The sequence below is a fragment of the Triticum aestivum genome, chromosome 2A (assembly GCF_018294505.1).
Source record: "Triticum aestivum cultivar Chinese Spring chromosome 2A, IWGSC CS RefSeq v2.1, whole genome shotgun sequence".
NCBI classification, from domain to species: Eukaryota; Viridiplantae; Streptophyta; class Magnoliopsida; order Poales; family Poaceae; genus Triticum; species Triticum aestivum.
The window spans coordinates 123,710,562-123,731,772 of record NC_057797.1 but is presented as its reverse complement, the minus strand read 5'-3'; the positions used below and the strand labels follow the sequence as shown (position 1 = coordinate 123,731,772).

At 44.5% G+C, this 21,211-nt stretch overlaps 3 protein-coding genes and 1 non-coding gene across 9 annotated transcripts; 3 read left to right on the top strand and 1 right to left on the bottom strand.

Annotated features, from left to right (window-relative positions):
• Positions 1 to 260: 260 nt before the first annotated feature.
• TRNAL-AAG (transfer RNA leucine (anticodon AAG)) lies at positions 261 to 341 on the bottom strand. Its single transcript has one exon. It is a non-coding gene; the product is annotated as a tRNA-Leu (tRNA).
• A 2,760-nt stretch (positions 342 to 3,101) lies between these two features.
• LOC123187932 (folate synthesis bifunctional protein, mitochondrial) lies at positions 3,102 to 13,930 on the top strand. Of its 5 annotated transcripts, none has more exons than XM_044599934.1 (17): positions 3,102 to 3,351; positions 4,887 to 5,019; positions 5,107 to 5,178; positions 5,258 to 5,326; positions 5,414 to 5,485; positions 5,589 to 5,657; positions 5,732 to 5,803; positions 5,902 to 5,967; positions 6,046 to 6,111; positions 6,198 to 6,508; positions 6,679 to 6,962; positions 7,318 to 7,589; positions 7,672 to 7,807; positions 8,194 to 8,324; positions 8,490 to 8,646; positions 8,740 to 8,863; positions 10,175 to 13,930. In XM_044599934.1, exons 1-17 carry the CDS (start codon positions 3,231 to 3,233, stop codon positions 11,668 to 11,670), a joined length of 3,651 nt encoding a protein of 1,216 aa, XP_044455869.1. In that variant the 5' UTR covers positions 3,102 to 3,230; the 3' UTR covers positions 11,671 to 13,930. The 5 variants fall into 5 exon arrangements, with proteins under 5 accessions (XP_044455869.1, XP_044455865.1, XP_044455868.1 ...); XM_044599930.1 differs by lacking the exon at positions 10,175 to 13,930 and adding an exon at positions 4,169 to 4,244 and having other exon boundaries at positions 3,148 to 3,351; positions 8,740 to 9,142; XM_044599933.1 differs by lacking the exons at positions 3,102 to 3,351; positions 4,887 to 5,019; positions 5,107 to 5,178; ... (11 more) ...; positions 8,490 to 8,646; positions 8,740 to 8,863 and adding exons at positions 9,583 to 9,773; positions 9,881 to 10,080 and having other exon boundaries at positions 10,178 to 13,930.
• Positions 13,931 to 14,325: 395 nt separating this feature from the next.
• LOC123187933 (vacuolar protein sorting-associated protein 27) lies at positions 14,326 to 17,905 on the top strand. The gene is made up of 10 exons (XM_044599935.1): positions 14,326 to 14,569; positions 14,667 to 14,723; positions 14,818 to 14,888; positions 15,003 to 15,207; positions 15,279 to 15,400; positions 15,664 to 15,739; positions 15,869 to 15,928; positions 15,995 to 16,045; positions 16,515 to 16,593; positions 17,328 to 17,905. The coding sequence occupies exons 1-10, from the start codon at positions 14,492 to 14,494 to the stop codon at positions 17,417 to 17,419; spliced, it is 891 nt and encodes a 296-aa protein (XP_044455870.1). The 5' UTR covers positions 14,326 to 14,491; the 3' UTR covers positions 17,420 to 17,905.
• Positions 17,906 to 18,676: 771 nt separating this feature from the next.
• On the top strand, positions 18,677 to 20,642 carry LOC123187934 (uncharacterized). 2 transcript variants are annotated; one of them, XM_044599936.1, is made up of 4 exons: positions 18,677 to 18,984; positions 19,080 to 19,464; positions 20,036 to 20,145; positions 20,263 to 20,642. In XM_044599936.1, exons 1-3 carry the CDS (start codon positions 18,934 to 18,936, stop codon positions 20,134 to 20,136), a joined length of 537 nt encoding a protein of 178 aa, XP_044455871.1. In that variant the 5' UTR covers positions 18,677 to 18,933; the 3' UTR covers positions 20,137 to 20,145; positions 20,263 to 20,642. The 2 variants fall into 2 exon arrangements, with proteins under 2 accessions (XP_044455871.1, XP_044455872.1); XM_044599937.1 differs by lacking the exon at positions 20,036 to 20,145.
• Positions 20,643 to 21,211: the final 569 nt, after the last annotated feature.

Here is a 21,211-nt window from a genome sequence, read left to right as displayed (position 1 = left end):
AGGGGATACCAAAAATCATGTTGAGAAAAAAACATTAAAGGAGATTCATGAGAGTTAGTTGAATAAAATCAAAAATGATTTTTAAATATTAGTTAGCCAAAACAGGTGATTCGTATAAATGATTATGGGTTAAACAAATTTTTTAGAGAAAAGTTATAATGAGTTTATTTTTTACTCTTGTATCGAGAATCACATCGACATGGTTTTTTTAGCACCTGGATCTCTCTCTTTTTTTGGCTGAAAAACGTCAAAAAAGAAATTGACCGGAGTGGGATTTGAACCCACGCCCTTTCGGACCAGAGCCTTAATCTGGCGCCTTAGACCAACTCGGCCATCCGATCAGCCGTTCTTTCTTTCCATTTCTACTTTATATATCCGCATGCAAAACGAAGCTCGCCGTGACCTCCTCTCCAAAAGAAACAGTGCGCGGCACAGACACACAAGACTTTTGGTGGATTGTGGCACCGGTGTTCGGGCACTCGTTTTTTTTACGGGAGTGTTTGGGCACTCTTGAATCAACACGACCCGTCGTCTCGGCGCAACCACTGAAAAAGGGCGTGCGATTTGGTACGCAGTCGCCGGCCTTCTTCACCCGTTAGTTGCTCCTTGATCCTGGAGTTGGCTAACCGAATTAACTGCTCATGCCCACCTCTGTCTCTGTGTGGGTACAGTCCTAGTCTCCTAGAGAGAGATTGGCATGAAGCAGACTGCTTTCGCTTTCCTTCACTGTTCTTGGCGTCAGTGTGGTTCTTGGTTGGTTGGTGGTCTAACTTGGTCATTCTTCTTCCCCCTCGTCTGCTACAACAAACAAACTTCTCCGACCACTCTGTCCCAAAGCCAAGGCGAGGGTGGTTAGGATCACGCACAAGCCATCCAGGATCACAGTCCGGAGGTACACCCAACAATCGGAGTTGAGTTGGACGGGCCCTGTTATTTTTCCTTTGCTTCAGCGCCGCAGTTCGTTGGCCTGCCCGAACAATTAACAGGTCAGGTGCAACCAAATCGCGCAGGCGACGTCAAACAGCCGATTCCCCGACCATTCGGTTAAGCAACCAACTTGAACTTGCTGACGAAGCATATAGAGAACTAAATAATACTACTATGCCACCACCGCCAGGAGCGAAATGAAATCTCTAGCACCGCCTCTTCTTTTTCTCGGCAGACGTAGCCACTCCGAAGAACAGTGCTGCATAACGTAAAAAACGTCCACGTTGCTGCTAAACTATACGCATGTCGGCCAGCAGAGACAGTTACACGTTTGTTTAGTTGCCACATAGTAATGCACTTGGTACCTACAGTACGTATTACTGACCGATGCGACGAGAAGCCGTCCGTCTCAGCTCGAAAACAGCTCGCGAAAACGACGAGGTTATGGGCGCAGCGTAGTGTTTTGTGACATGCTAAGGTTTGGCCACCTGTTACGACGCCCGATGTCACGGAGAAGCTGCGGTCAGCAGCCAAATTATTCGCCTAACCGGATAGCACTGGACGCTAGACACTTGGACAGAAAAGGCGAATATTCATGTAAAAGAAAGGCGAGGATAAAAAAATGTTGAAAAGGAAGAAAAGCGATGCTCGGGAAGGATACTGTAATCATGCTCCATCATCATGGCACGGTGCAATCACGCTGAGAACAACATGCGCCTACTTTTACGGAAAAGTCAGAGCAAACAAATGGTTCCATTCCATCCCTGCAAAAGAAAAGAAAGATAACGAATTATTTGATTTCATGTGAAGTTTCTGCGTCATAAACAACTCGAAAAACTGACTGCATCAAAATTAGTGCCTGTTCCTGAAGCATCTTTGGATCCCTTTGGACCTCTTTCCAAGGAGAACGGCAGGGAATTGGAAGTTACTACGTACTGTGGCCATGATGAAACCAGCCAGAAAAAATGAAGGAGCACTCTGCACACGCATGCGAGCAACTGTATCAGTATAATTGATTGCCAATCAGCAAAAGCGACCGCACGGACGGCAACGTTCCCGGCGGCATGGCATGGGAGCCACGACGCGCAACACCACAAAAGAAGTGACCGCAACATCTTCCACTCACCTCTTCAACGTGTCATTGCGCATACATACCACTTTCTCCCGCAAGGACACGCATCAGCTCAAGTGGCCATCTTCCTGATACAGTATAAAACTTCTGAATGGCCCTTTGCCCCAAATCTTCGTTTGTAGTATTGTTAAGCTTTCGGTATTTGAATACAAGGATTCATTCTTGATTTCAGTATTTCACTTTTTTTTGAACCAGGCATAATCCTTTTCCATTACTTTTCATAATGGAAATACATACGTTTTCACCAAAGGTTCAGAAGGAAACTAGAAAGGGGAAAGCGAGTTCAGCGCATCTTTGGGAAACCCACTGTAAGCACTCGTCGTCGAGCAGCTCACTGGGGGATTTCAGTATTTCACTTATTCAAAACAATATATACGCGCCATAAATCCCATTTCATTGGAAGGCCAAATCGCTCTATCAATGAAAATGATATGCAAGCTTTGATATTCTCATAGAAAGACACCGCAAACATTATTTCCTTTGACAAATGATATTTTCGTCCAATCATCTTATCAAGCTGATACAACCGGCCTGCGCAAAAAATCTTGCTTCACTCCCAAAATGTCGCTGCAAAAAGTGACGCTGCTCGTGAAAGGATAATTAGTTTTTGTCATTTCCGAGGGGTTTCTCAGCAATAAATCCCATTTCAGTGGAAGGCCAGAGCTCTTGATACGCAAACTTTGCATATTCTCGATTGAAAAGAAGGTAAAAGCTATAGACAGGCACCGCAAACATCTTTTCCTTTGATAAAACAATATCTTCGTTCAGTCGTCTTATCAAGCTGATACAACCGGATTGCGCAAAAATCTTGCCTCAGTCCCAAAGTGAGGGCTGCAAAAGATGACACTGCTCGTGAAGGGATAATTAGTTTTTGCCCTTTCCGAGGGGTTTCTCAGCGTGCGAAGTGCACTTCTTAAAGCCCTCCCCCTTCTCCCTAATTCTAGCTTCCTGACAAATACACAATCCACTGGGGAAAAAAAGGACATGTCAGTACCGAGAAAAAAGAAAAAGTAATACTACCAAGTAAACAAAAGCAGTGGGCGCAAAAGAGACCTTTTTCCGGAGCATAAGTTATTGGGCGTTGCAGCGGTGCTGCTGTGTTCCCAGTCTCAGAGCCTGCCTGCAGAGTGCAGACGGCCAGACGGGTGCTGCAGTGACCAACGCGGCAGCCATGACCACGACCACGGCCACGACCAAGATGAGGGGGAGAGGAGCTGCGGCCATTGGAGCGGCGCTGCTGTTCTTGGCCACCGCCTCCTTGGGGGCTCATGCCAACACCGACTCCAACGATGGTAAGCGAGTTGTATTATTACTTCTTGTACTCAATTTTCTTTTCTTTTGGTTTGATTTTACTTCGGAAAACCAACAAACAATGCATTTCTTAGCTTGACTGAGTAGCAACGGATGGGGGAAAATCTGTGTTCTTGGTTCCTCCTTCCCCCCTGCTTTGGTCGGTTCACCTCAGTGCAGATAGGCCGCTTTCGGTACCCATTCCTGGATTCCTGAAATTTTAGGTTTAGATGGAAACAGGAAACCATTGTGCTAAGAAGATGCGTTTCGGCTCAGGAGAGGAAGCTGGAAGATTCATGGACCCAACGGTCTCATTCGACCCGTCCTTGCTTTATGCTTTTGGTCAATTTGGAGCTCTGCTTTGTTCATTGGCATCCCATAAACATTTTCCTTGGTTGTCAGTTAACCAAACCAAGTAAAGATGTTTCTTACTTTCTTTAGCTCTTCGTTTGTTCCTGCTGCCTTTTTTTATCCTTTCTTGGTGGGAATTTTAGGGTTGTTGCAGTTTGGGACGAACAAATAGCAGAGTTTTCAGAAGTTATAATTTTCCTTAATTATAATATTTTCCTAGTGGTGATGCTAAATTTGTGGCAAGTTCTAGATTTCTTGGTTTTATCCACCTAGATGTCTGACTTCAGCAGAGAGTTTCTGAAAAATTAGTTCATTTGTTCTTTTATGCCTGGTTTTGTGCGGGGTTGCAGACAGCTGCTAGTCCGAAAAAAATGTTTGTGTGATTGCCAAAATAACCCAGCTCTTGGTTCTATTAATATTTCATTTGGTTCGAGAATCAAACTAGTCTTGATGAACATTTGGTTACAGAATAATGGGGATACCTTGTTAGACATGACTACTTATTTGCAAAAGTCAACTTCGAAATCGTCGATGGTACAGACAAGTTAAGTACAGTATTATTTTCCAATTTGGAAGTAAGACAAGTTAAGTATGATTCTGAAACGTACTATATAAAACTATCAGTGTTTACAAAATCTTTAGTGACCAATTCCAGCATGCAGGAATGAACTAAATCATACATAACATCACTATCCTTCACACTATTACAACATTAGCAAGACAAGTTTGGTATTATTTGGAAGCCGTACTATATATAAAATTAATAATTGTTTACAAAATCTTTAGTGGCCAATTCCAACACTCAGGAATGAACTGAATCATACATAACATCACTAGCCTTCACACTATTACAACATTAGCGATGGAATGAGTAACCACATTTGCATTCCCATTAGACGAGTTAAGTATTGGTTATGTGCAGAAGGAAGGGCAGGGCAGCCCCAGTGCATGTAGCTCCCGCTTGCGCAGGGTCTGGGGAAGGGTCCGACCACTTTGGGTCGGAGGAAATTTAAAGGAAATATTGCTACATAATGAACTAAACGATAATTTCCTTTTGCTTTTTTGTGTTGAAAAAATACTTTCATTGGGAAGACCAAAGTAAGAACAAAACATCGTTACTCATTTATCTGAAATATCGATCCACAAGCATTACTGATTCTCCCAAAATCTGCATTTGCCTATGCAGTGACAGCCCTCAATGTCTTCTATACAACAATGAACCACCCACCCCAGCTGAAAAACTGGGTGTCACAAAATGGAGATCCCTGCGGGCAGTTGTGGCAGGGGATCACTTGCTCGGGTTCCAGAGTGACAGCAATGTGAGCTGAGATTCAGATGTGGTGTTTTTGCAAGTCACAACTGTTTATCCTTCTTATCTGATATTTATTTATCCTAATACCTGACAGAAACTTACCGGGCATGAGTCTTAACGGGACTTTGGGTTACAATATGAACCTACTGACTGCACTAGTTCAGCTGTTAGTGAGATCTCTCTCATCCCAAACATCAATGCCCTCTCACCAAAAACAAGTTTCGATCTAGTTTAGTTCTGTGCAGTGATATGAGCAATAATTATCTTGGAGGCAGTGACATTCCCTATAATCTTCCTCCAAATCTCGAGAAATTGTAAGTAGTACTTCTATGTGCAACTCAAGCTGCTCTTATCTATATGCGGAACAATCTTTTAGTTCTTACAGAGAACTTGATCTGCAGAAATCTTGCTGGAAATCACTTCACTGGAACCACACCATACTCTATTTCCCAAATGGTCGCACTTAAGGATTTGTAAGTTACTTATCTCTGATAAGCCGATGTATCAGCTGACTTTCTTTGTCATTTCTTTTTTCTGGTATGATCTGACCAAATTATTTTAATGTCTCCGTTGCAGAAATCTTGCTCATAACCAGCTCTCAACCATCAGTGATATGTTTAACCAGCTCACCAACTTAACAACAATGTGAGTGATTTTCTGTTTGAGCAGTAAGCTGCCAAGCTAGTGAAAAAACTGAACCATTAATTCATTTCACTCAGGGATATCTCATTCAACACATTTTCTGGTAATATTCCACAAAGCTTCAACTCTATAACAAGTTTGAAAACACTGTGAGTACATTGTTTTGTAATGTTTCTGCATCAATTTGTTTCATCAACAAGAATAAAGTCCATATGTTGATTACAAATGTAATATCTCCTCTTGCCAGTTATCTGCAGAACAACCAATTCAGTGGCACGATAGATGTCCTTGCCAATCTTCCTCTTACTGACTTGTGAGTTGATATACCCACAACCTTTTCTAATTCACGGTTGAATCGTCCTATAAATGCAACATTCGACCATTCTTGCAGAAATGTCGCGAACAACCAATTCACGGGCTGGGTCCCTGATAAGCTAAAGAAAATAAGGAGTCTACAGTAAGCAGTTTTACTACAATTGTCATGGTTTGGCTGATATAAGCATGTAGAATGGAATCACAGTTAGTACTCCACTCCTTTCGTAGGACAACTGGAAACTCATTTAGCAATGGTCCCGCGCCACCACCCCCACCAGCTACAAATCCAACGCCAACGCCAACGCCAACGCCTCAACGCCCTGCTCTTCCAAGTAGTAATGACAACAATGGTCCATCCAACAGCGGCAGCAAACACTCCAAACTACAAGGTGGTGCAATAGCTGGAATTGTTATATGTTTGCTGGTTCTTGGTGCAATGTTTGCATTCTTTGTGATCAAGAGGAAATCTTGGAAGTTGTCCCGAGGACAAGACCCCGAACAGAAAGAACCTCTAAGTCCCCTTGCTTCAGGATTTAAACGTAAGCGTCATTGCCTCTGAGTTCCACATGGTCATCTTACTACAGTTCTCTAGCCCAGGAATAAATTATTCAACCTTCCTTTTCCAGTGAATTGTGCATTTCCTTACTTCTTTACTCACAATTTCCATTTTGCAAGGTGTCTCTCTTAAAGTCAAAACTATATTTTTCAGAGATGAAGTCCATCAAGATCATCTCAACAACTGGCAAGGATCAATTTCAAAAGACTGTTTCAATGAGCTTAAAACCTCCAACAAAAATTGACTTGCACAAGTCCTTCGATGAAAATGATCTCACACCCAAGTCTGTTACAAGGAAGATAAGTTTGTCTTCCATCAAAATACCTGCATACACAGTTGCCGACCTGCAGATAGCAACAGGAAGCTTCAGTGCTGACCATTTCATCAGTGAGGGATCATTTGGACGTGTTTTCAGAGCACAATTCAATGATCAGAAGGTGCTTCCCCAATTACTTGATGTCCATTATTTCCCGGATTAAACATATCATTCATGCCATCATACATATCATTCATATCTTGTCCTACTAAACATCTACAGTATGGGGATTTTATATCTGTCATAAATATTTTTCATCAAATTATACCTGCTTCAAAATATATCCATGTAATAGCACGAAAGTTTGTTGTATGCATGGGAATACCCGATCTATGCTTGTATCATTGCAAAATGCTGTTGTCTGATTTTATATGGTGCTAATTGGGCTCAACAATCTCATTTCATTAACCATGACTTGATGTTGAATAAAGTCCCCTTGCTACTATTGCATTCTCATCATCTTCCGGTATTTTCAGGTCCTGGCTGTAAAGAAAATCAACTTTTCTGCATTCCCAGGCCATCCTTCTGATTTGTTCATTGAGTTGGTTGCAAATATTTCAAGGCTAAATCATCCAAACCTTGCTGAGTTAGTTGGCTACTGTTCAGAGCATGGGCAGTGCTTGTTGGCATATGAATTCTATCAAAATGGTTCTCTGTGTGACTTACTTAACCTGGTGGATGATCAAAGCAAACCACTGTCCTGGAATAGCCGTGTAAAGATTGCTCTTGGATCTGCAAGGGCATTAGAGTAAGTGGAACATGCCTGTCAACCCTTCGTGTTAATCTGGAATTAAAAATTCATGTCAATGACAATCATCGGCATTCTGCAGATACCTACATGAAACATGTTCGCCATCTGTGATCCACAAGAATTTCAAGTCATCAAACATTTTACTGGATAATGAGCTGAACCCTCACCTTTCGGATTCTGGATATGGAGATCTTATTCCTAACCAGGAATTCCAGGTAATGTCGTGCACTATATCCTCAGACTTCCTGACAACCTGCCAGGAATATCACACAATTTAATGTTAATCATCAAAGGGAAATGCTAGAATTATTTGCCATTTTGCAGCTGAAACATATTATCATTTTGTTTATGTCAATTATCCATAATTAAGTATTTCACATAGCATGATGCTAGTTTAATATGGATATTAGTGGAGCAAACATGAGTTTCTGTTCAACTATTACTTGTTAGTTGGATGCAAGGCTAGATAGTATCTGATCGAACAAGTGAGATGATACTGAGTTTGGTGTTCTGCATATTTCGCAATGCAGGTGCTAATGATCATAATTTAGGGCCAAACATTTCTGTCAATAATTACTTACTTACATATCATCAATTCCAGGAATCAGAAGAAAACTCAGGATATAGGGCACCTGAGATAGCCATGTCTGGCCAATACTCACTGAAGAGCGATGTATATAGCTTCGGAGTAGTCATGTTAGAGCTCCTCACTGGCCGCAAACCTTTTGACAGGTACGCACCGCAATCAAATACTACTGCACTATCCATATCTCTTCCTGAAATTGTTTCAGAAGTGCCCAAGAATATTCAGGCAACTCCCTGTAAACTGTAATAAGAACATGTAGCCCACTGAAGTGTACTGAACTTCCAGTTACTGTCTGAAATGAATCACCGCAGGTCCCGACCACGGTCCGAGCAGTCGCTGGTCCGATGGGCCGCCCCGCAGCTGCACGACATCGACGCGCTGGACCAGATGGTCGATCCGGCGCTCCAGGGGCTGTACCATTCCAAGTCCCTGTCCCGCTTCGCCGATGCGATAGCTCTTTGTGTGCAGGTGCATTCCATAACACCTCCTCTTGCAGTTCTCATGTGTCTCTGAATTTTTTTTTTTGCCACACCGCTGACGCTTGTCCTGAAACCTGAGCAGGCAGAGCCAGAGTTCCGGCCGCCGATGTCCGAGGTCGTCCAGTCGCTGGTCCGGCTCGTGCAGCGGGCGAACATGACGAGGATGTCCAGCAGCGAGAGCTACACGCGGCGCGACGGCGAATCCGGCGACTACGCAGTATAAGCGTCACACTGTTGTACATAGGCCTGAAAGTGTTCCAGAGACCTTTTGGGAAGTAGTAACAGTTGTACAGATTTACAGTTTTGTTGCCGAGTCTTAGGGTCATTCTTGTTCATCCGTCTCAGCAGCAGCCAGTAGATGCTGTCCGCCGTAGCAGTGAAGTCGTATTCAGTGACAGTTTTCTGCCGCGTTATGATTCTTCTTTGAAAGAAAAAAAATCCTTGTGCAATTGGGACGGTGATAGTAAAAATCCCCCTTTTTTTTGCGAATGTGTCCTTGTATCACCCTGATCGAACAGCGAAATGAAACCTCTAGTCTCATCAAAACATAAAATAAAATAAAACGAACCTCCAGCGAAATCAACCAGCATCATCCGCTTGAGAAGCTGGGGAGAAGAACATATCCGCATACCATGATTGGTTACTGACAAGCACCGGTCACCGCGACGAAGTGGCGGGCGCCCTGCGCACACGCCGCCGGCCGAGGGAAGGAGAGAGCTCGCGTTTCGTTCGCCACGATCTCTTGGCGCGCGCTCCTCGGAGAAGAGAGACGCCGATCGTGCGCACGCGTGCGTGTGTGTGTGGGCTCAGCGGTCGCGCAGCTCGTCTGTGCCCTTGGTATGGGCTATTGGGCTGTCGCGTGCACTGTACGTAACAAGCCCAGCCAGCGCTCCCGGTAGGTAGTAGGTTAGTGTAGGGGGGGGGTAGCCGATGATGATGGAGTAAACAAATCCGAACCCAGCAAAGCAGCACCCCCCCGCCGCCGAAGGCGCGGCGCAGCATCCTCTCTCTCCCCTCCACTCCCCCCGCCGAGCGACCGACGGTACCACCAACCTCCGCCGTCAGCCTAGGCTCGAAGGACCAGCGCCGCGGTGCGTCACTCGCCTGCATCTCCAGGTACGCTTGTGTGTGTCTCTCTCTCTCCGGCTTCCGTTACGCCGCAGATTTAGTTTAGCTCCAAAGTACAGCAAGCAGATTTCGCCGCAGCTGACGCGGCCGAGCAGATTCACTCCGCAGGGCATCGACCACGGGGATCCCTCCGCACGGCAGGGAAGAGGTTGATGTGAAAGAGAATCTAATCAGCAGGGCTAGTCCTGGCTCGCATGCTCCAACATGCTCCATGCTAAGGAGACACTGAGGAAGATGTACTCAGTCGCCAAGGGCTACTACTGCGGGGGCCTAGCGGCGCCCAACACGTTTCCAGGTAGCTCTCCTTCCAAGCTCGAATCTGTTCACCAGCCCCTCTACATTCCAGTTCAAAGGCATTTCTAACTCGTTCGTTCTTCTTAATATAACAGCAGCATGGGATCTAAGGCATTCTCTCAACCCCTCAAGGAAAGCGCCGGGGTTTGTTAATCCATGCAGGGCCCGTTCATATGCGCACATCGTGGGAAGCCCTGCCGACCAAGAGATTGTGATCGCTCTGGGAAGCAATGTGGGGGATAGGATCAGTTCGTTCGACAGGGCGCTGCGGCTGATGAAAGACTCGGGCATAAAGATCACCAGACACGCCTGTCTGTACGAGACCGCCCCTGAGTATGTGACGGACCAGCCGCGGTTCCTCAACTCCGCTGTTCGGGGCACCACCAAGCTGGGGCCTCATGATCTGCTCAAGAAGCTGAAGGAGATCGAGAGGGATATAGGGCGGACCGCCGGGATAAGGTACGGCCCAAGGCCTATCGATCTGGATATTCTCCTGTATGGCGACTCCCAGATCAGTACCGAGACCCTGACTGTGCCACATGAGCGCATCCATGAGAGACAATTCGTTTTAGCGCCTCTTGTTGACCTTCTAGGGTCCTCGGCTGACGATCATATGGAGAAAAGCTGGCACTCCCTTTCGAAGTGCAGCGGTGGGTTCTTTGATGTGTGGAACGAGCTTGGTGGTGAATCTTTAATTGGGACACAAGGTATCAAGAGGGTTATGGCTGTTGGAAATCGTCTGTTGGATTGGAGTGAGAGGACCCTTGTCATGGGGGTGCTTAACTTGACGCCGGACAGCTTTAGTGACGGAGGTAAGTTTCAAGAAGTGGAGGCTGCTGTTGCTCAGGCCAAGTTGTTGATATCAGAAGGCGCGGACATAATTGATATTGGTGCTCAATCCACCAGGCCCTCTGCAACAAGACTATCTGCAAGTGAAGAACTTGAGAGGCTGGTCCCTGTTCTGGATGCAATCGTCAAAATCCCCGAGATGGAAGGGAAGCTGATCTCAGTAGACACATTCTACGGACAAGTTGCTGCTGAAGCTGTAAAGAGAGGAGCCACCATGATTAATGATGTGTCTGGCGGACAGCTTGACCCAAGTATTCTTGAAGTTGTAGCTGAACTTGGAGTTCCATATGTTACCATGCACATGAGAGGTGATCCATCAACTATGCAGAGTGAACAGAATTTACAGTATGATGATGTCTGCAAAGAAGTTGCTTCTGAGTTATACACACGGTTAAGAGAAGCAGAGTTGTCTGGAATTCCTTTGTGGAGGATAGTTCTTGATCCTGGCATTGGGTTTTCCAAGAAACTCAGACATAATCTTGAAATAATCAAGGGCTTGGGATCCATTAGAAAAGAGATGGGTAAAGTGAGTTTAGGTGCTTCACATGTGCCAATATTACTTGGACTCTCAAGAAAAAGTTTCTTAGGTGAAATATGCAATCGTGCCGATCCAGTTGAGAGAGATGCAGCTACAGTTGCTGCTAATGCAGCTGGGATTAGGAATGGTGCTAACATATTAAGGGTTCATAATGTTGGATATGGCGTGGATGCTGCAAAAGTCTCTGATGCATTGCGCATGTAAAAAGTACACCGCCAGAATAGAATTGAGACCAGTCTCCAGTTTTGTACAAGAGAATGGTGATGTAGATTTGTAGAGTAGTTACTGTCACATCACTGGCTTCTCAGTTCATACCTCATACCATATCGGGTGTATGATCACTTAATAAAGCAATGAAAGCTTGTCTATAACTTTTGCCATAAACCAAAGATGTACATTTTCTTGTGCCGGCTCCTTCCTAGAATCTTCAAGGAAGCAAAGGTAAACTCTCAACTCAGATCATCCAGAGAGTAACCAAGAAAAAAAGGTTGTAAAGGCTGCTACTAAGTTTTCTGCGTAATTTCTTATGCAACACTATCATATAATTTATTTTAATTCAACAAATTCCAATGGATTTTGACAATTTTGGAATTTCAAGTTATTTCAGGTCCTTTGTTTTTGCACCTTTAGATTGTTATGTGTTATTAGCTCACATATTGTTATGCAAATTTTATTCCAGCTTGCTTTTCCGTGACACTTCCTTCTCTTTGTGACTCCGTATTTTTGTTTTGATCTTGTTGTACCAAATGAGGAAACTCATGCTTTGCAAGTGCCGTATGATATTACTGGGCTTCAAGGGCTGGTCTGTGATCTATTTTTTTTCCGAGGGTTTAATATTGAGACCTTCTGTGATATACTTTGCCTGAAATTGTCTACTCGAAAGCATTATTTGTTGCCACAGAGTTGATTTCCATCTCTCATGCAGTTTTCTGGGTTTTATCAAACTTCTTGTGACTCCCTATATGTGTTTTGATCTTGTTGTACCTGATGAAGAAACTTATGCATTGCAAGTGCCATATGACATTACTAGGCCCCAAAGCTTGGTCTATGATCTAACCAGTTTTCTGAGGGTTTTATTGTCTAGATGCGAGGCCTCTGTAATGCAATTTATTTGGAATTCTCCAGTTGAGATCATCATTGTTGCTACAGAGTATGTTGGCATCTCTAGCTTTTGGAGGTTTTAAATGAACTTCTTGTTGTGACTCGTTATTTGTGTTTTGATCTTGTTGTACCCAATGATGAAACTCATGCATTGCAAGTGCCGTATGACATTACTAGGCTTCAAGGCTTGGTCTATGATCTAACCAGTTTTCTGAGGGTTTATCATGTGATTGTGAGACCTTTGTAATGTACTTTGCTTGGATTTGTCTGCTTGAGAAAATCATTTGTTGTTTACAGAGTTGATTTCCATTATAGCGGAGGCTTCTAAAAATAGTTCTGGTTGGTTTATGATCCAATGAGGAAACTTATGCATTGCAAGTGCTGTATGACATTACTAGGCCTCAAGGCTTGGTCTATGATCTAACCAGCTTTCTGAGGGTTTTATTTTCTAGATGCAAGACCTTTTTACTTCTTTTCGCATGGAATTTTCTACTTGAAAGCATCATCTGTTTCTATACAATTGTTTTCCACCTTGGCATTTTTAGTTTTAAATCTTAACTGCTTCCTAATAATTAAAAAGTTTACCTGTGATTCGCTTCTTGTGCATTTTTGTTCCTCCTGTGTCCACTGATGAAACCTTAAGAACTGCGTGCTGGATCATTATACCGCCATAGAACATGGCTTGTCCATGATATCAGTGCAGGTTTGGCAAGGGCTTGCCCCTTTTATACTATTGGGCACTTGTTAGCATATTTTGTACAGATTTGTTGTGTAAATTGAAGCTATTCCAGCTTGCCGGCAATCCTGTTCTACTCAATGAGGAAATTCATGCATCGCAGGTGCCGTATGACATGCCCTCAAGGCTTGGTCTTTGATTTAACCTGATTTCTGAGGGCTTTATTATTGTTTAAATGCATGACCTTTTTAATATGTTTTTTTTTTGGAAATGTCTACTTGGGATCGTCATTTGTTCCTACAGGATTGACTTCCACCTTTCGTACATATTTCGCTTTTGAATATCCATAGGTGGCTTCTTGTGCATTTCTGTTCCTGCCATGCTCACCGATGAAACCATATGAACTGCCAGTGCCTGATGGTTACAGTCATGTCAATTGTATTGATGCAGGATTTAAAAACCGACCAGTTTTCTACCGGCTTTGAAGGATCTCCATGTGTGGCTCCTGTGCCATTTTTATCCCTGGCCACTGCTGAAATCGCAAGTAACTGCAAGTGTGGGATGATCATTGCTAGAGGAAACCCAATCAGTGATTCAAGTCGGGTTTTCGAGGCCTTGTCTTCTCTAGATGTATTGGACTTCCCTGTCAAATGATTATATATATGCCTCAAGGACTCTTATTCTTGACACGCTGTTCTGTGCCATGTATATTTTTCCATGGGAGTTGTTCATAAGGTGCAATGGCACAATGTGCTCGATTTGCTAAGAGGCTTTGTTTTCCTTCCCTGAAGTACAACCATCATCTAAATAGTTGAGCGTGAAAAAGTCAGAAGGAAATTTGAAAATCATCAGCCAAAGTTCTCAAAAACGCTGTCTGTACAAGAGCTTAAAAATCATGTGGAATCTTGTCAAATGTTAAGTATCGGTTCATGTTCTGAATGTTCCAAGAGCTCGTCTACTGAAATTATGTGCTTTACTATTGCTCCGTCGGTTGACTAATGACTAGTTGCTCTGGAGCAAGAGTCAGAGGAGAACACGAGAGATGCGATCTTGACCGTACACAGGCCATCGATCGACGGCCCGAAACCGCCCAGCGACACTCCGCGTTCCCCTTGGATCGAGCAAGACAATAATCCTCTCGCCGTCGTCGACTCCCAAATTACCACCTCGCCCCCAATCGTCTTCGGTTCAGATCGGCGTCCCAGATCGTCGGAGCATCGGATTCGCGGCGAGCCGACGGCGAAGACCATGGAGACGCCGCCGCCGTTCCAGGAGTCGGCCCACTGCGACGTCTGCCGCTGCACCTTCTCCACTTTCCGCCGCCGCGTACGCGTCCTCCCCCTCCCTCCCCCTTCCCGTCCTTGCAGAGATTCTCTTCGTTTGGCCGCGTCCCTGATCTCTGACTGATTTGACGCTCTCGCAGCACCACTGCCGCAGCTGCGGGAGGACGCTCTGCCACGAGCACTCTTCGTACCACATGGTAGGGAACCTCAAAACTGAGCAAGTTTGTGAGTGTAGGGAGTCAAGGGTTCCCAAGCTTGCTTGATTAAACTCTTTGCTTCGATTGGTTCCAGGCCCTGCCGCAGTACGGGATATACACGGACGCCAGGGTCTGCTACGAGTGCTTCAACAAATCATCATCCAGGTAGCTTGGCTCACTAGTTTGCTACAATCTGATGAATCTGACCGCGCAAACACTGACTATGTTTGGTCTGGATATAAACTGAATTTTTGTCTATCTTCCCGTGCGATGTTGCAGACGCGGGGGTGTTGATAACGCGAGTTCTGCCGGGAGCGTTTCGGGTGCTGCAGACTCCTTTTCAGGGCTGAATTTGGATAAAGATGATGATTCGTTGCCCACGAGAAGTTCAGCGGTTCAGACTCCAGTTGCCGTTATCGAGTGCAAATGCGGGATGCCTTTGTGCATATGCGAGGCACCAAAACCTGAACCTGCGCCTGTAAAGGTTGACGACAATCCGATCCATTTAATCGGTTGTTGTAGGTGTATATTAACATAATTATTCTTATGTACCAGAATATCAGTGCCGCTTCGTCAACTGCACAATCAAACCCAAAGCCTAAAAAACCTTCTAGCAACCAGCAGTCATCTGAATCAAGCTTGAAGAAGGCTTCAGCTACTTCCAGCAGCAACTCAAGGTTCGGTAGACTTGTCATGTTCTGGCATTGTTAAGAGGAATTCTAACTTATTGTCATATATGTCTCTCGTAATCTTCGTAGTATGCTTTTGCACTATGTGATCAACTTTGTTTGGCAAGATCTATTGCATATTTTGGTCATTATCTTAAATGCCAGGACCTATACATTCTTTGTAATAGGAAGATTACATATGTGCATTAGGCACAAACATTTTGCCTGTAGCTGACCTTCTCATCTCTGTGTCCTGATTGTTGTTATTCCAGCTCATTCTTAAATCTTGGCCTGATGAGCAACGACAGCAATGATAAGACTCCGTCTGACTATGAAGTTACTGGAGAGGTAAGCTTAGGAACAGCTCAATAGTGCTCATTTTCTGTTTCTTTATTCAACCCATCAGGTACTTGCGATATCTCTGGCCTGGCATTCTAGGAGTTTTCTGTTAAAAATCCAATCTTCATTCCTTTTTAGGGACTGAGAGAAGCGATTAAGGGTGGGGATATTAAAGCTGTGAAGAAACTTCTTAGCCAGGTATTGTTTCTAGCTTTTCTCTCGTTTTATTTTTATCTACTTGTTTTTTACAATTACATTGCGCAGGGAGTCGATTCTAACTACTGCGACAAGCAAGGATTCACTTTGCTACATTTGGTATGTGGTTGTTTTACCAACTCCCTCGTGGTCAACTTATATTTGCACATCATTGTACCATTTTGTGTAGCCGTTTGCTTATAAATGTTCGGTCCTACAAGGGAAACACCATTTGCGATGTAAAGGCCAGAGCACACCCATGCATCTGAATGATATAAAACACGTGTGCACTAATACTGAAATGAGATGTATCTGCTGATAAATTAAGTATCCAAAGATTCACTTGACCAGATTACATTGCCTTCTCTGGAACTGTTGCTTCTGTATGTGCCAAATACAGATGATATCCCCCCCACAATTAAGAACCCCTTTGCACGCCAACATGATTACTTATCCTGTTCATTTTTTTAATAATTTAGTGGTGCACATGCTTTATTGTGCTACAGAAGATTGTTGCGTTTGGCACATACATATAGAAACGAGCAAATCACCATCTACTGAACATCTATCTGCCTATGGACAATCGCAGGCTGCGCTATTTAACCAGACTGAGATTGCTCTTATTCTCATGGATAGTGGAGCCAATATTCAACGCAAAAATGGGCAAGGTTGGTTGCTTTTACTATCTGAGGCAGTTTTATCATGGATAGCATATATTGCTCAAATACTGTACATTGTCGAGTTCCTAAAGTTGATTTATAATCTTCTTAAGCACAAAAGTTTCTTTCATCAACATGTTCCTATCCGATCTACCAATCCACTGAATTAATATTGATACCGTCGAATGTTCTTTACACACATATTCGTGCAGTTCAAACCAAAATACGAGCTAGCATGGACAAAAGGAAGAGTTTAATTGGATTGCAAGGCTCTTTGGTGGCTTTGATGTTTTTTATGCTTTTGTATTCTGTCAACTACTATAAGTTGTGACGGAATAAAAGCCTATCTCCGCGGGCTTTTCCAGACAGCCTTGCAAAGTTAGCTGGAAAGAACCTAGCTAACAGCATATATGCAACATTTTAGCTTTTAGCTTGTAGATAGAAGTAGATAAGCTAAAATACTATATACATCCACACTTGATATACAATAGAATGATTGCTCTAAAATACTATATACATCCACACTTGATATACAATAGAATGATTGCTCTAAAATACTATATACATCCACACTTGATATACAATAGAATGATTGCTCTAAAATACTATATACATCCACACTTGATATACAATAGAATGATTGCTCTAGATTACTTCGTTCTGAATGCTACTTTTAATCATCAATAGTGCTGTGCCCAAATGACGGTGACAGAATCGATAACTTTGATGAACTTTTTGAGCAGGGGAAACTCCTTTGGATTGTGCCCCGCCCATGCTGCAGTACAAAATGCGGCAGAGGGTGGAAGAGCTTGCTGCGTCACAAAGACCTGTATGAGGGAGATGGTCTCTGTTTGGGCCTTTCTGCTGGCCTCCCATCTTTCGACGTGCCGAAGACGGTTATCTGCTCCTGAGTGATTGCAAATAAACCGCTTGAGGGGGTTCGGTGATTCATTTAGGTATCACAGCATCGTCGTGTATTAATGCTGGAATCTCACAGGGAGTGGTCTTTTGCTCCTGAATAAGTTATGCTGCCCAATCTTCATAATTTCTTCTTGTATTTATGTTTCGACATCATGACTTCTTCCCCAGATCCATTGTATACTACTGTACTACTAATACTACTCCCTGGCGCCCATGTTGAAAAAGTAAATGACGTTTCTGGCATTATTGATATGTTGCCAAACACAACAAAGTTTTAGCCAATATTTCCTCTCGCGAGATGGTACTTTGTTTGTGAACGCGAGGAAGCATATAATATTACGAGGGGATTTGTATATTGCTATGAAAAGCTAATGATATTTGGTACTAGTACATTGTTTCACATTCACATGGGTGATTGAAATGGTTTTTCCTTAGAGGTGGTTGAGTCTTGGTATTTGTTTTGCATTATACTAGGTGCATCGATTAAAAGAGTGTATTATTATTTCACGCGCTGTCCATGTCACGTCGCACCCCCTGGTCGAGCTACCCACAAGGCCACCACGCGGATGAAGTCAGAGCTCGTCACAGCCTCGTCAGCGCCGCCGCGGCGACCCAGATCTTTTCAGCGCGCCGGCGAAAATATCTCGGGCCCGTATTCTTATCCATCTTCCTCGCCGATCTTCTCTCTGACCGGACGCAGCTCCGTTCTGTTGAGGATAGCGACCACCGAACTCATCGGCGACCGCGACAGCCGAAACCCATGATGAATCATGGATAGAACTGGATAGCGGTCGATCGATCTTCCAGTAAAAATAGTCACCGAAACAAACCAGCGCAGGAGCGTTGCTTTTTCCAAAAGGCACTAGCTTGCTTAAACATCTTGTCTGCTGTCCCCCTGGAGCTAAAGTCGAGGTTGTGGCAAAACAAAACCTAATTATTACTAGCCGAGAAAGGATAGAAAAGTTGGCATAGAATACACAGCACAAGTTGCTGCCGGGACAAAAGGCGCGACGTCACGGCAGCCACCAGCCCATCCCAAACCCAAACCTCATTACCATCGACCAGAAAATATCATCGTTTGCTTGTTTGTGCCGGGAAAATATCCATAGTCTTTCTTTCTTCTTTGTACCAAACGCGAGATCGTGGTTTCTGAAAATATCTCGGCCGCGGTACCGTCGAACCATCCGGATCGGAATAAACAAGGCACGAGGTAGGCGGTGCAGCGCGGCCACCTGCCGCACGCGCTCGCGCGTGACACTGTGGCGGATATTTACCGCCCCTCCCCAAGGCCACGTGGAAAAGCGGCGCCACCAAGGAAATAAAAGAGAAACCTCCGTCGGCCGGCCGAGGCATTCGAGATCTTTTCTGTTTTCTCATCTCTCTCTCTCTCGCTCTGGCTGGTCGTGCGGTGCTGGGAAGGAGACGACGATGGAGGAGGAGGAGGGGCGGGCCGGCCTGCGGGAGCTCGCGCGCTTCCCGGTAAGCGTTCTCTTCTTCTTCGTCTTCCCCGTCTAATTACCCGCAGATTTGTGCAGCTCTGGATTGATTCTGAAGTTGTTTCTTTGCTATGGCAGGACGTGATGGTGGTGTGCTCTTCGGCCGGATGGACGGACCAGAAGCACATGCTCTACCTAGGCTTGTTGCAGGAGTCGTTCGTGAACCGGTTACACGACGGTGAAATCAGCTTCAGGGGCCTCTTCGATCTCTCCCCAGGACCAGGAGCTTCAGGGCCCAAGCAACCGTCCAAGGTTGACAGAGCAAAGGTTGAGCCGGCCAGAACGCCTTGCTGTGGAAATCAGGGAGATGGGGAAGTCCATTCCATGGATGATGATGATGATGATGATGCATCGTCCACTGAGACCGTGCAAGAGTCCTGCTCCCAAGCAAGCGCGACGAGCTCTGGACCATCTTCCCCGTGCCATTCTGCCAAGCGCGGGCGCTCCCCTTCTAGCACTGCAGGTACGTTGTTCCTCAAAGATGCTCCCTCCGTTTTTAAATATAAGACGTTTTAGATATTTAAACACCGACTACGTATAGATGTATATAGACCCATTTTGCTTCGTGTATAGGCATATAGCCTGTATTGAAATCTCTAAAAAAAAGCTTATGTTTAGGAACACTTATGTTTTAGGGTGCTAGTTCAACTTATGTTTGTCTTGAATACATTGATTTCGTAGCACCGTCTAGTTTACTCAGCTATGTGTTTTACCAAGAATAAATGACCAAAAGTTCAAAGAAGAAAGGATAAACGATCAATCACCCTGCCAGTCCCTCCATTCCGAATTACTTGTCGCAGGTATAAATGTATCTAGATGTATTTTAGTTCTAGATATATCCATTTCTACGACGAGTAATTTGGAACGGAGGGAGTAGCAACGAACTCGGGGATGACACCACTAGTCCTCATTGACGCACATTTTTGTGGAGTACGTATAAGATTATGAATAGACATCTTCAAATTAGTCTGTTTTCATAGAGTTGGGTAGCACGGCAAGGTTCTTACAAGGGAACTACTTGTGCATTTCTTCAGAGGGGTCGGATCAGAACTTCATCGACGAGGATACGATCACGAGAGAAACTGGCGAATCAAGAGGACGACGGCGCAGCATCAAGCGACTCAAAGTCTGCTGACATGATCAAGTAAATGAGATATCTGTTCTTCACCTTTCAATCACGTTATTATATTGATGTTCGAGAAATCAATGTTCATATTTTTACGGAATCATTCTAACGTCTGCACGCCCCATGGTTTTGCAGGCAGTTCATCATCCAGGAATGCACGAGAGAAGGGTACTGATGTAATGTGATCACGGTCGTCTTTGTGCAAGGTCATGGAGCAAAAGGAAAATTCACACACTGTTTGTTTAGGTTGTTCTTTGTGGTCGATCGAATCGACTGGTGTTGCCTACTCACCCGGTGAAATCACCTAGAGTTCTAGAATAGAGATCGAGACTCGAGTAACACGTATGAAGCCCAAGCTTGTTGTTAAGTTTAGTAGATTTGTGTAGTGCAAGTTTGAACAAAGATAGTTTTACAGAAATAGCTTTTTCGACACCGAATTTTGTTGAGACTTTGATGGAACACACGTGAACAGAGATATAGATAGACATGAGACGTAAGGTGCGGCTCTTTCTCTATTTCATGTCTTTGGAGAGAATACATGCTTAGGGCACACAAATTTCCTCCCGCATCCGTCCATGGATAGAGACTAGTCCATGGACACGGATGCAGGAGACCACTATCCTGTCCATAAAAAGTTCAAATGTACTTCGATCCATACAGCATGCCGGATCACACCAGCGTCGGACCGCATGCCCGATCACAACCAAAAAGAGGCAAATATGCTTAATTTTTACATGCCCGAATCCAAAGAATATTAATCTGGTAGTCTGTGCATTTCTGTCCTGCCGGACCGACAGTCCCAGCCGTCTGCTCCTCGATCAAGGAGGTGTTGTCGCCACCGCGTAGGCAGCATCTACCTCCGCGTCCACGTATGCCTCCGCCACGTCCTCATTCTCCATCGCCGCCAACTGATCTTTCTGCTGCTGTAACATCTGGTAGCGGACGGATTGCACGATAATTCTTACGTCAGCATCCAGAGAGTCCACATTCAAGGTCAACATCTTGCGTCCTCCGCATTGGCAACGATCTTCAACTTCTCTTCCTCGAGCGCAGCCTTCCTCTTTTCAATCATGGTCCTCCTCTC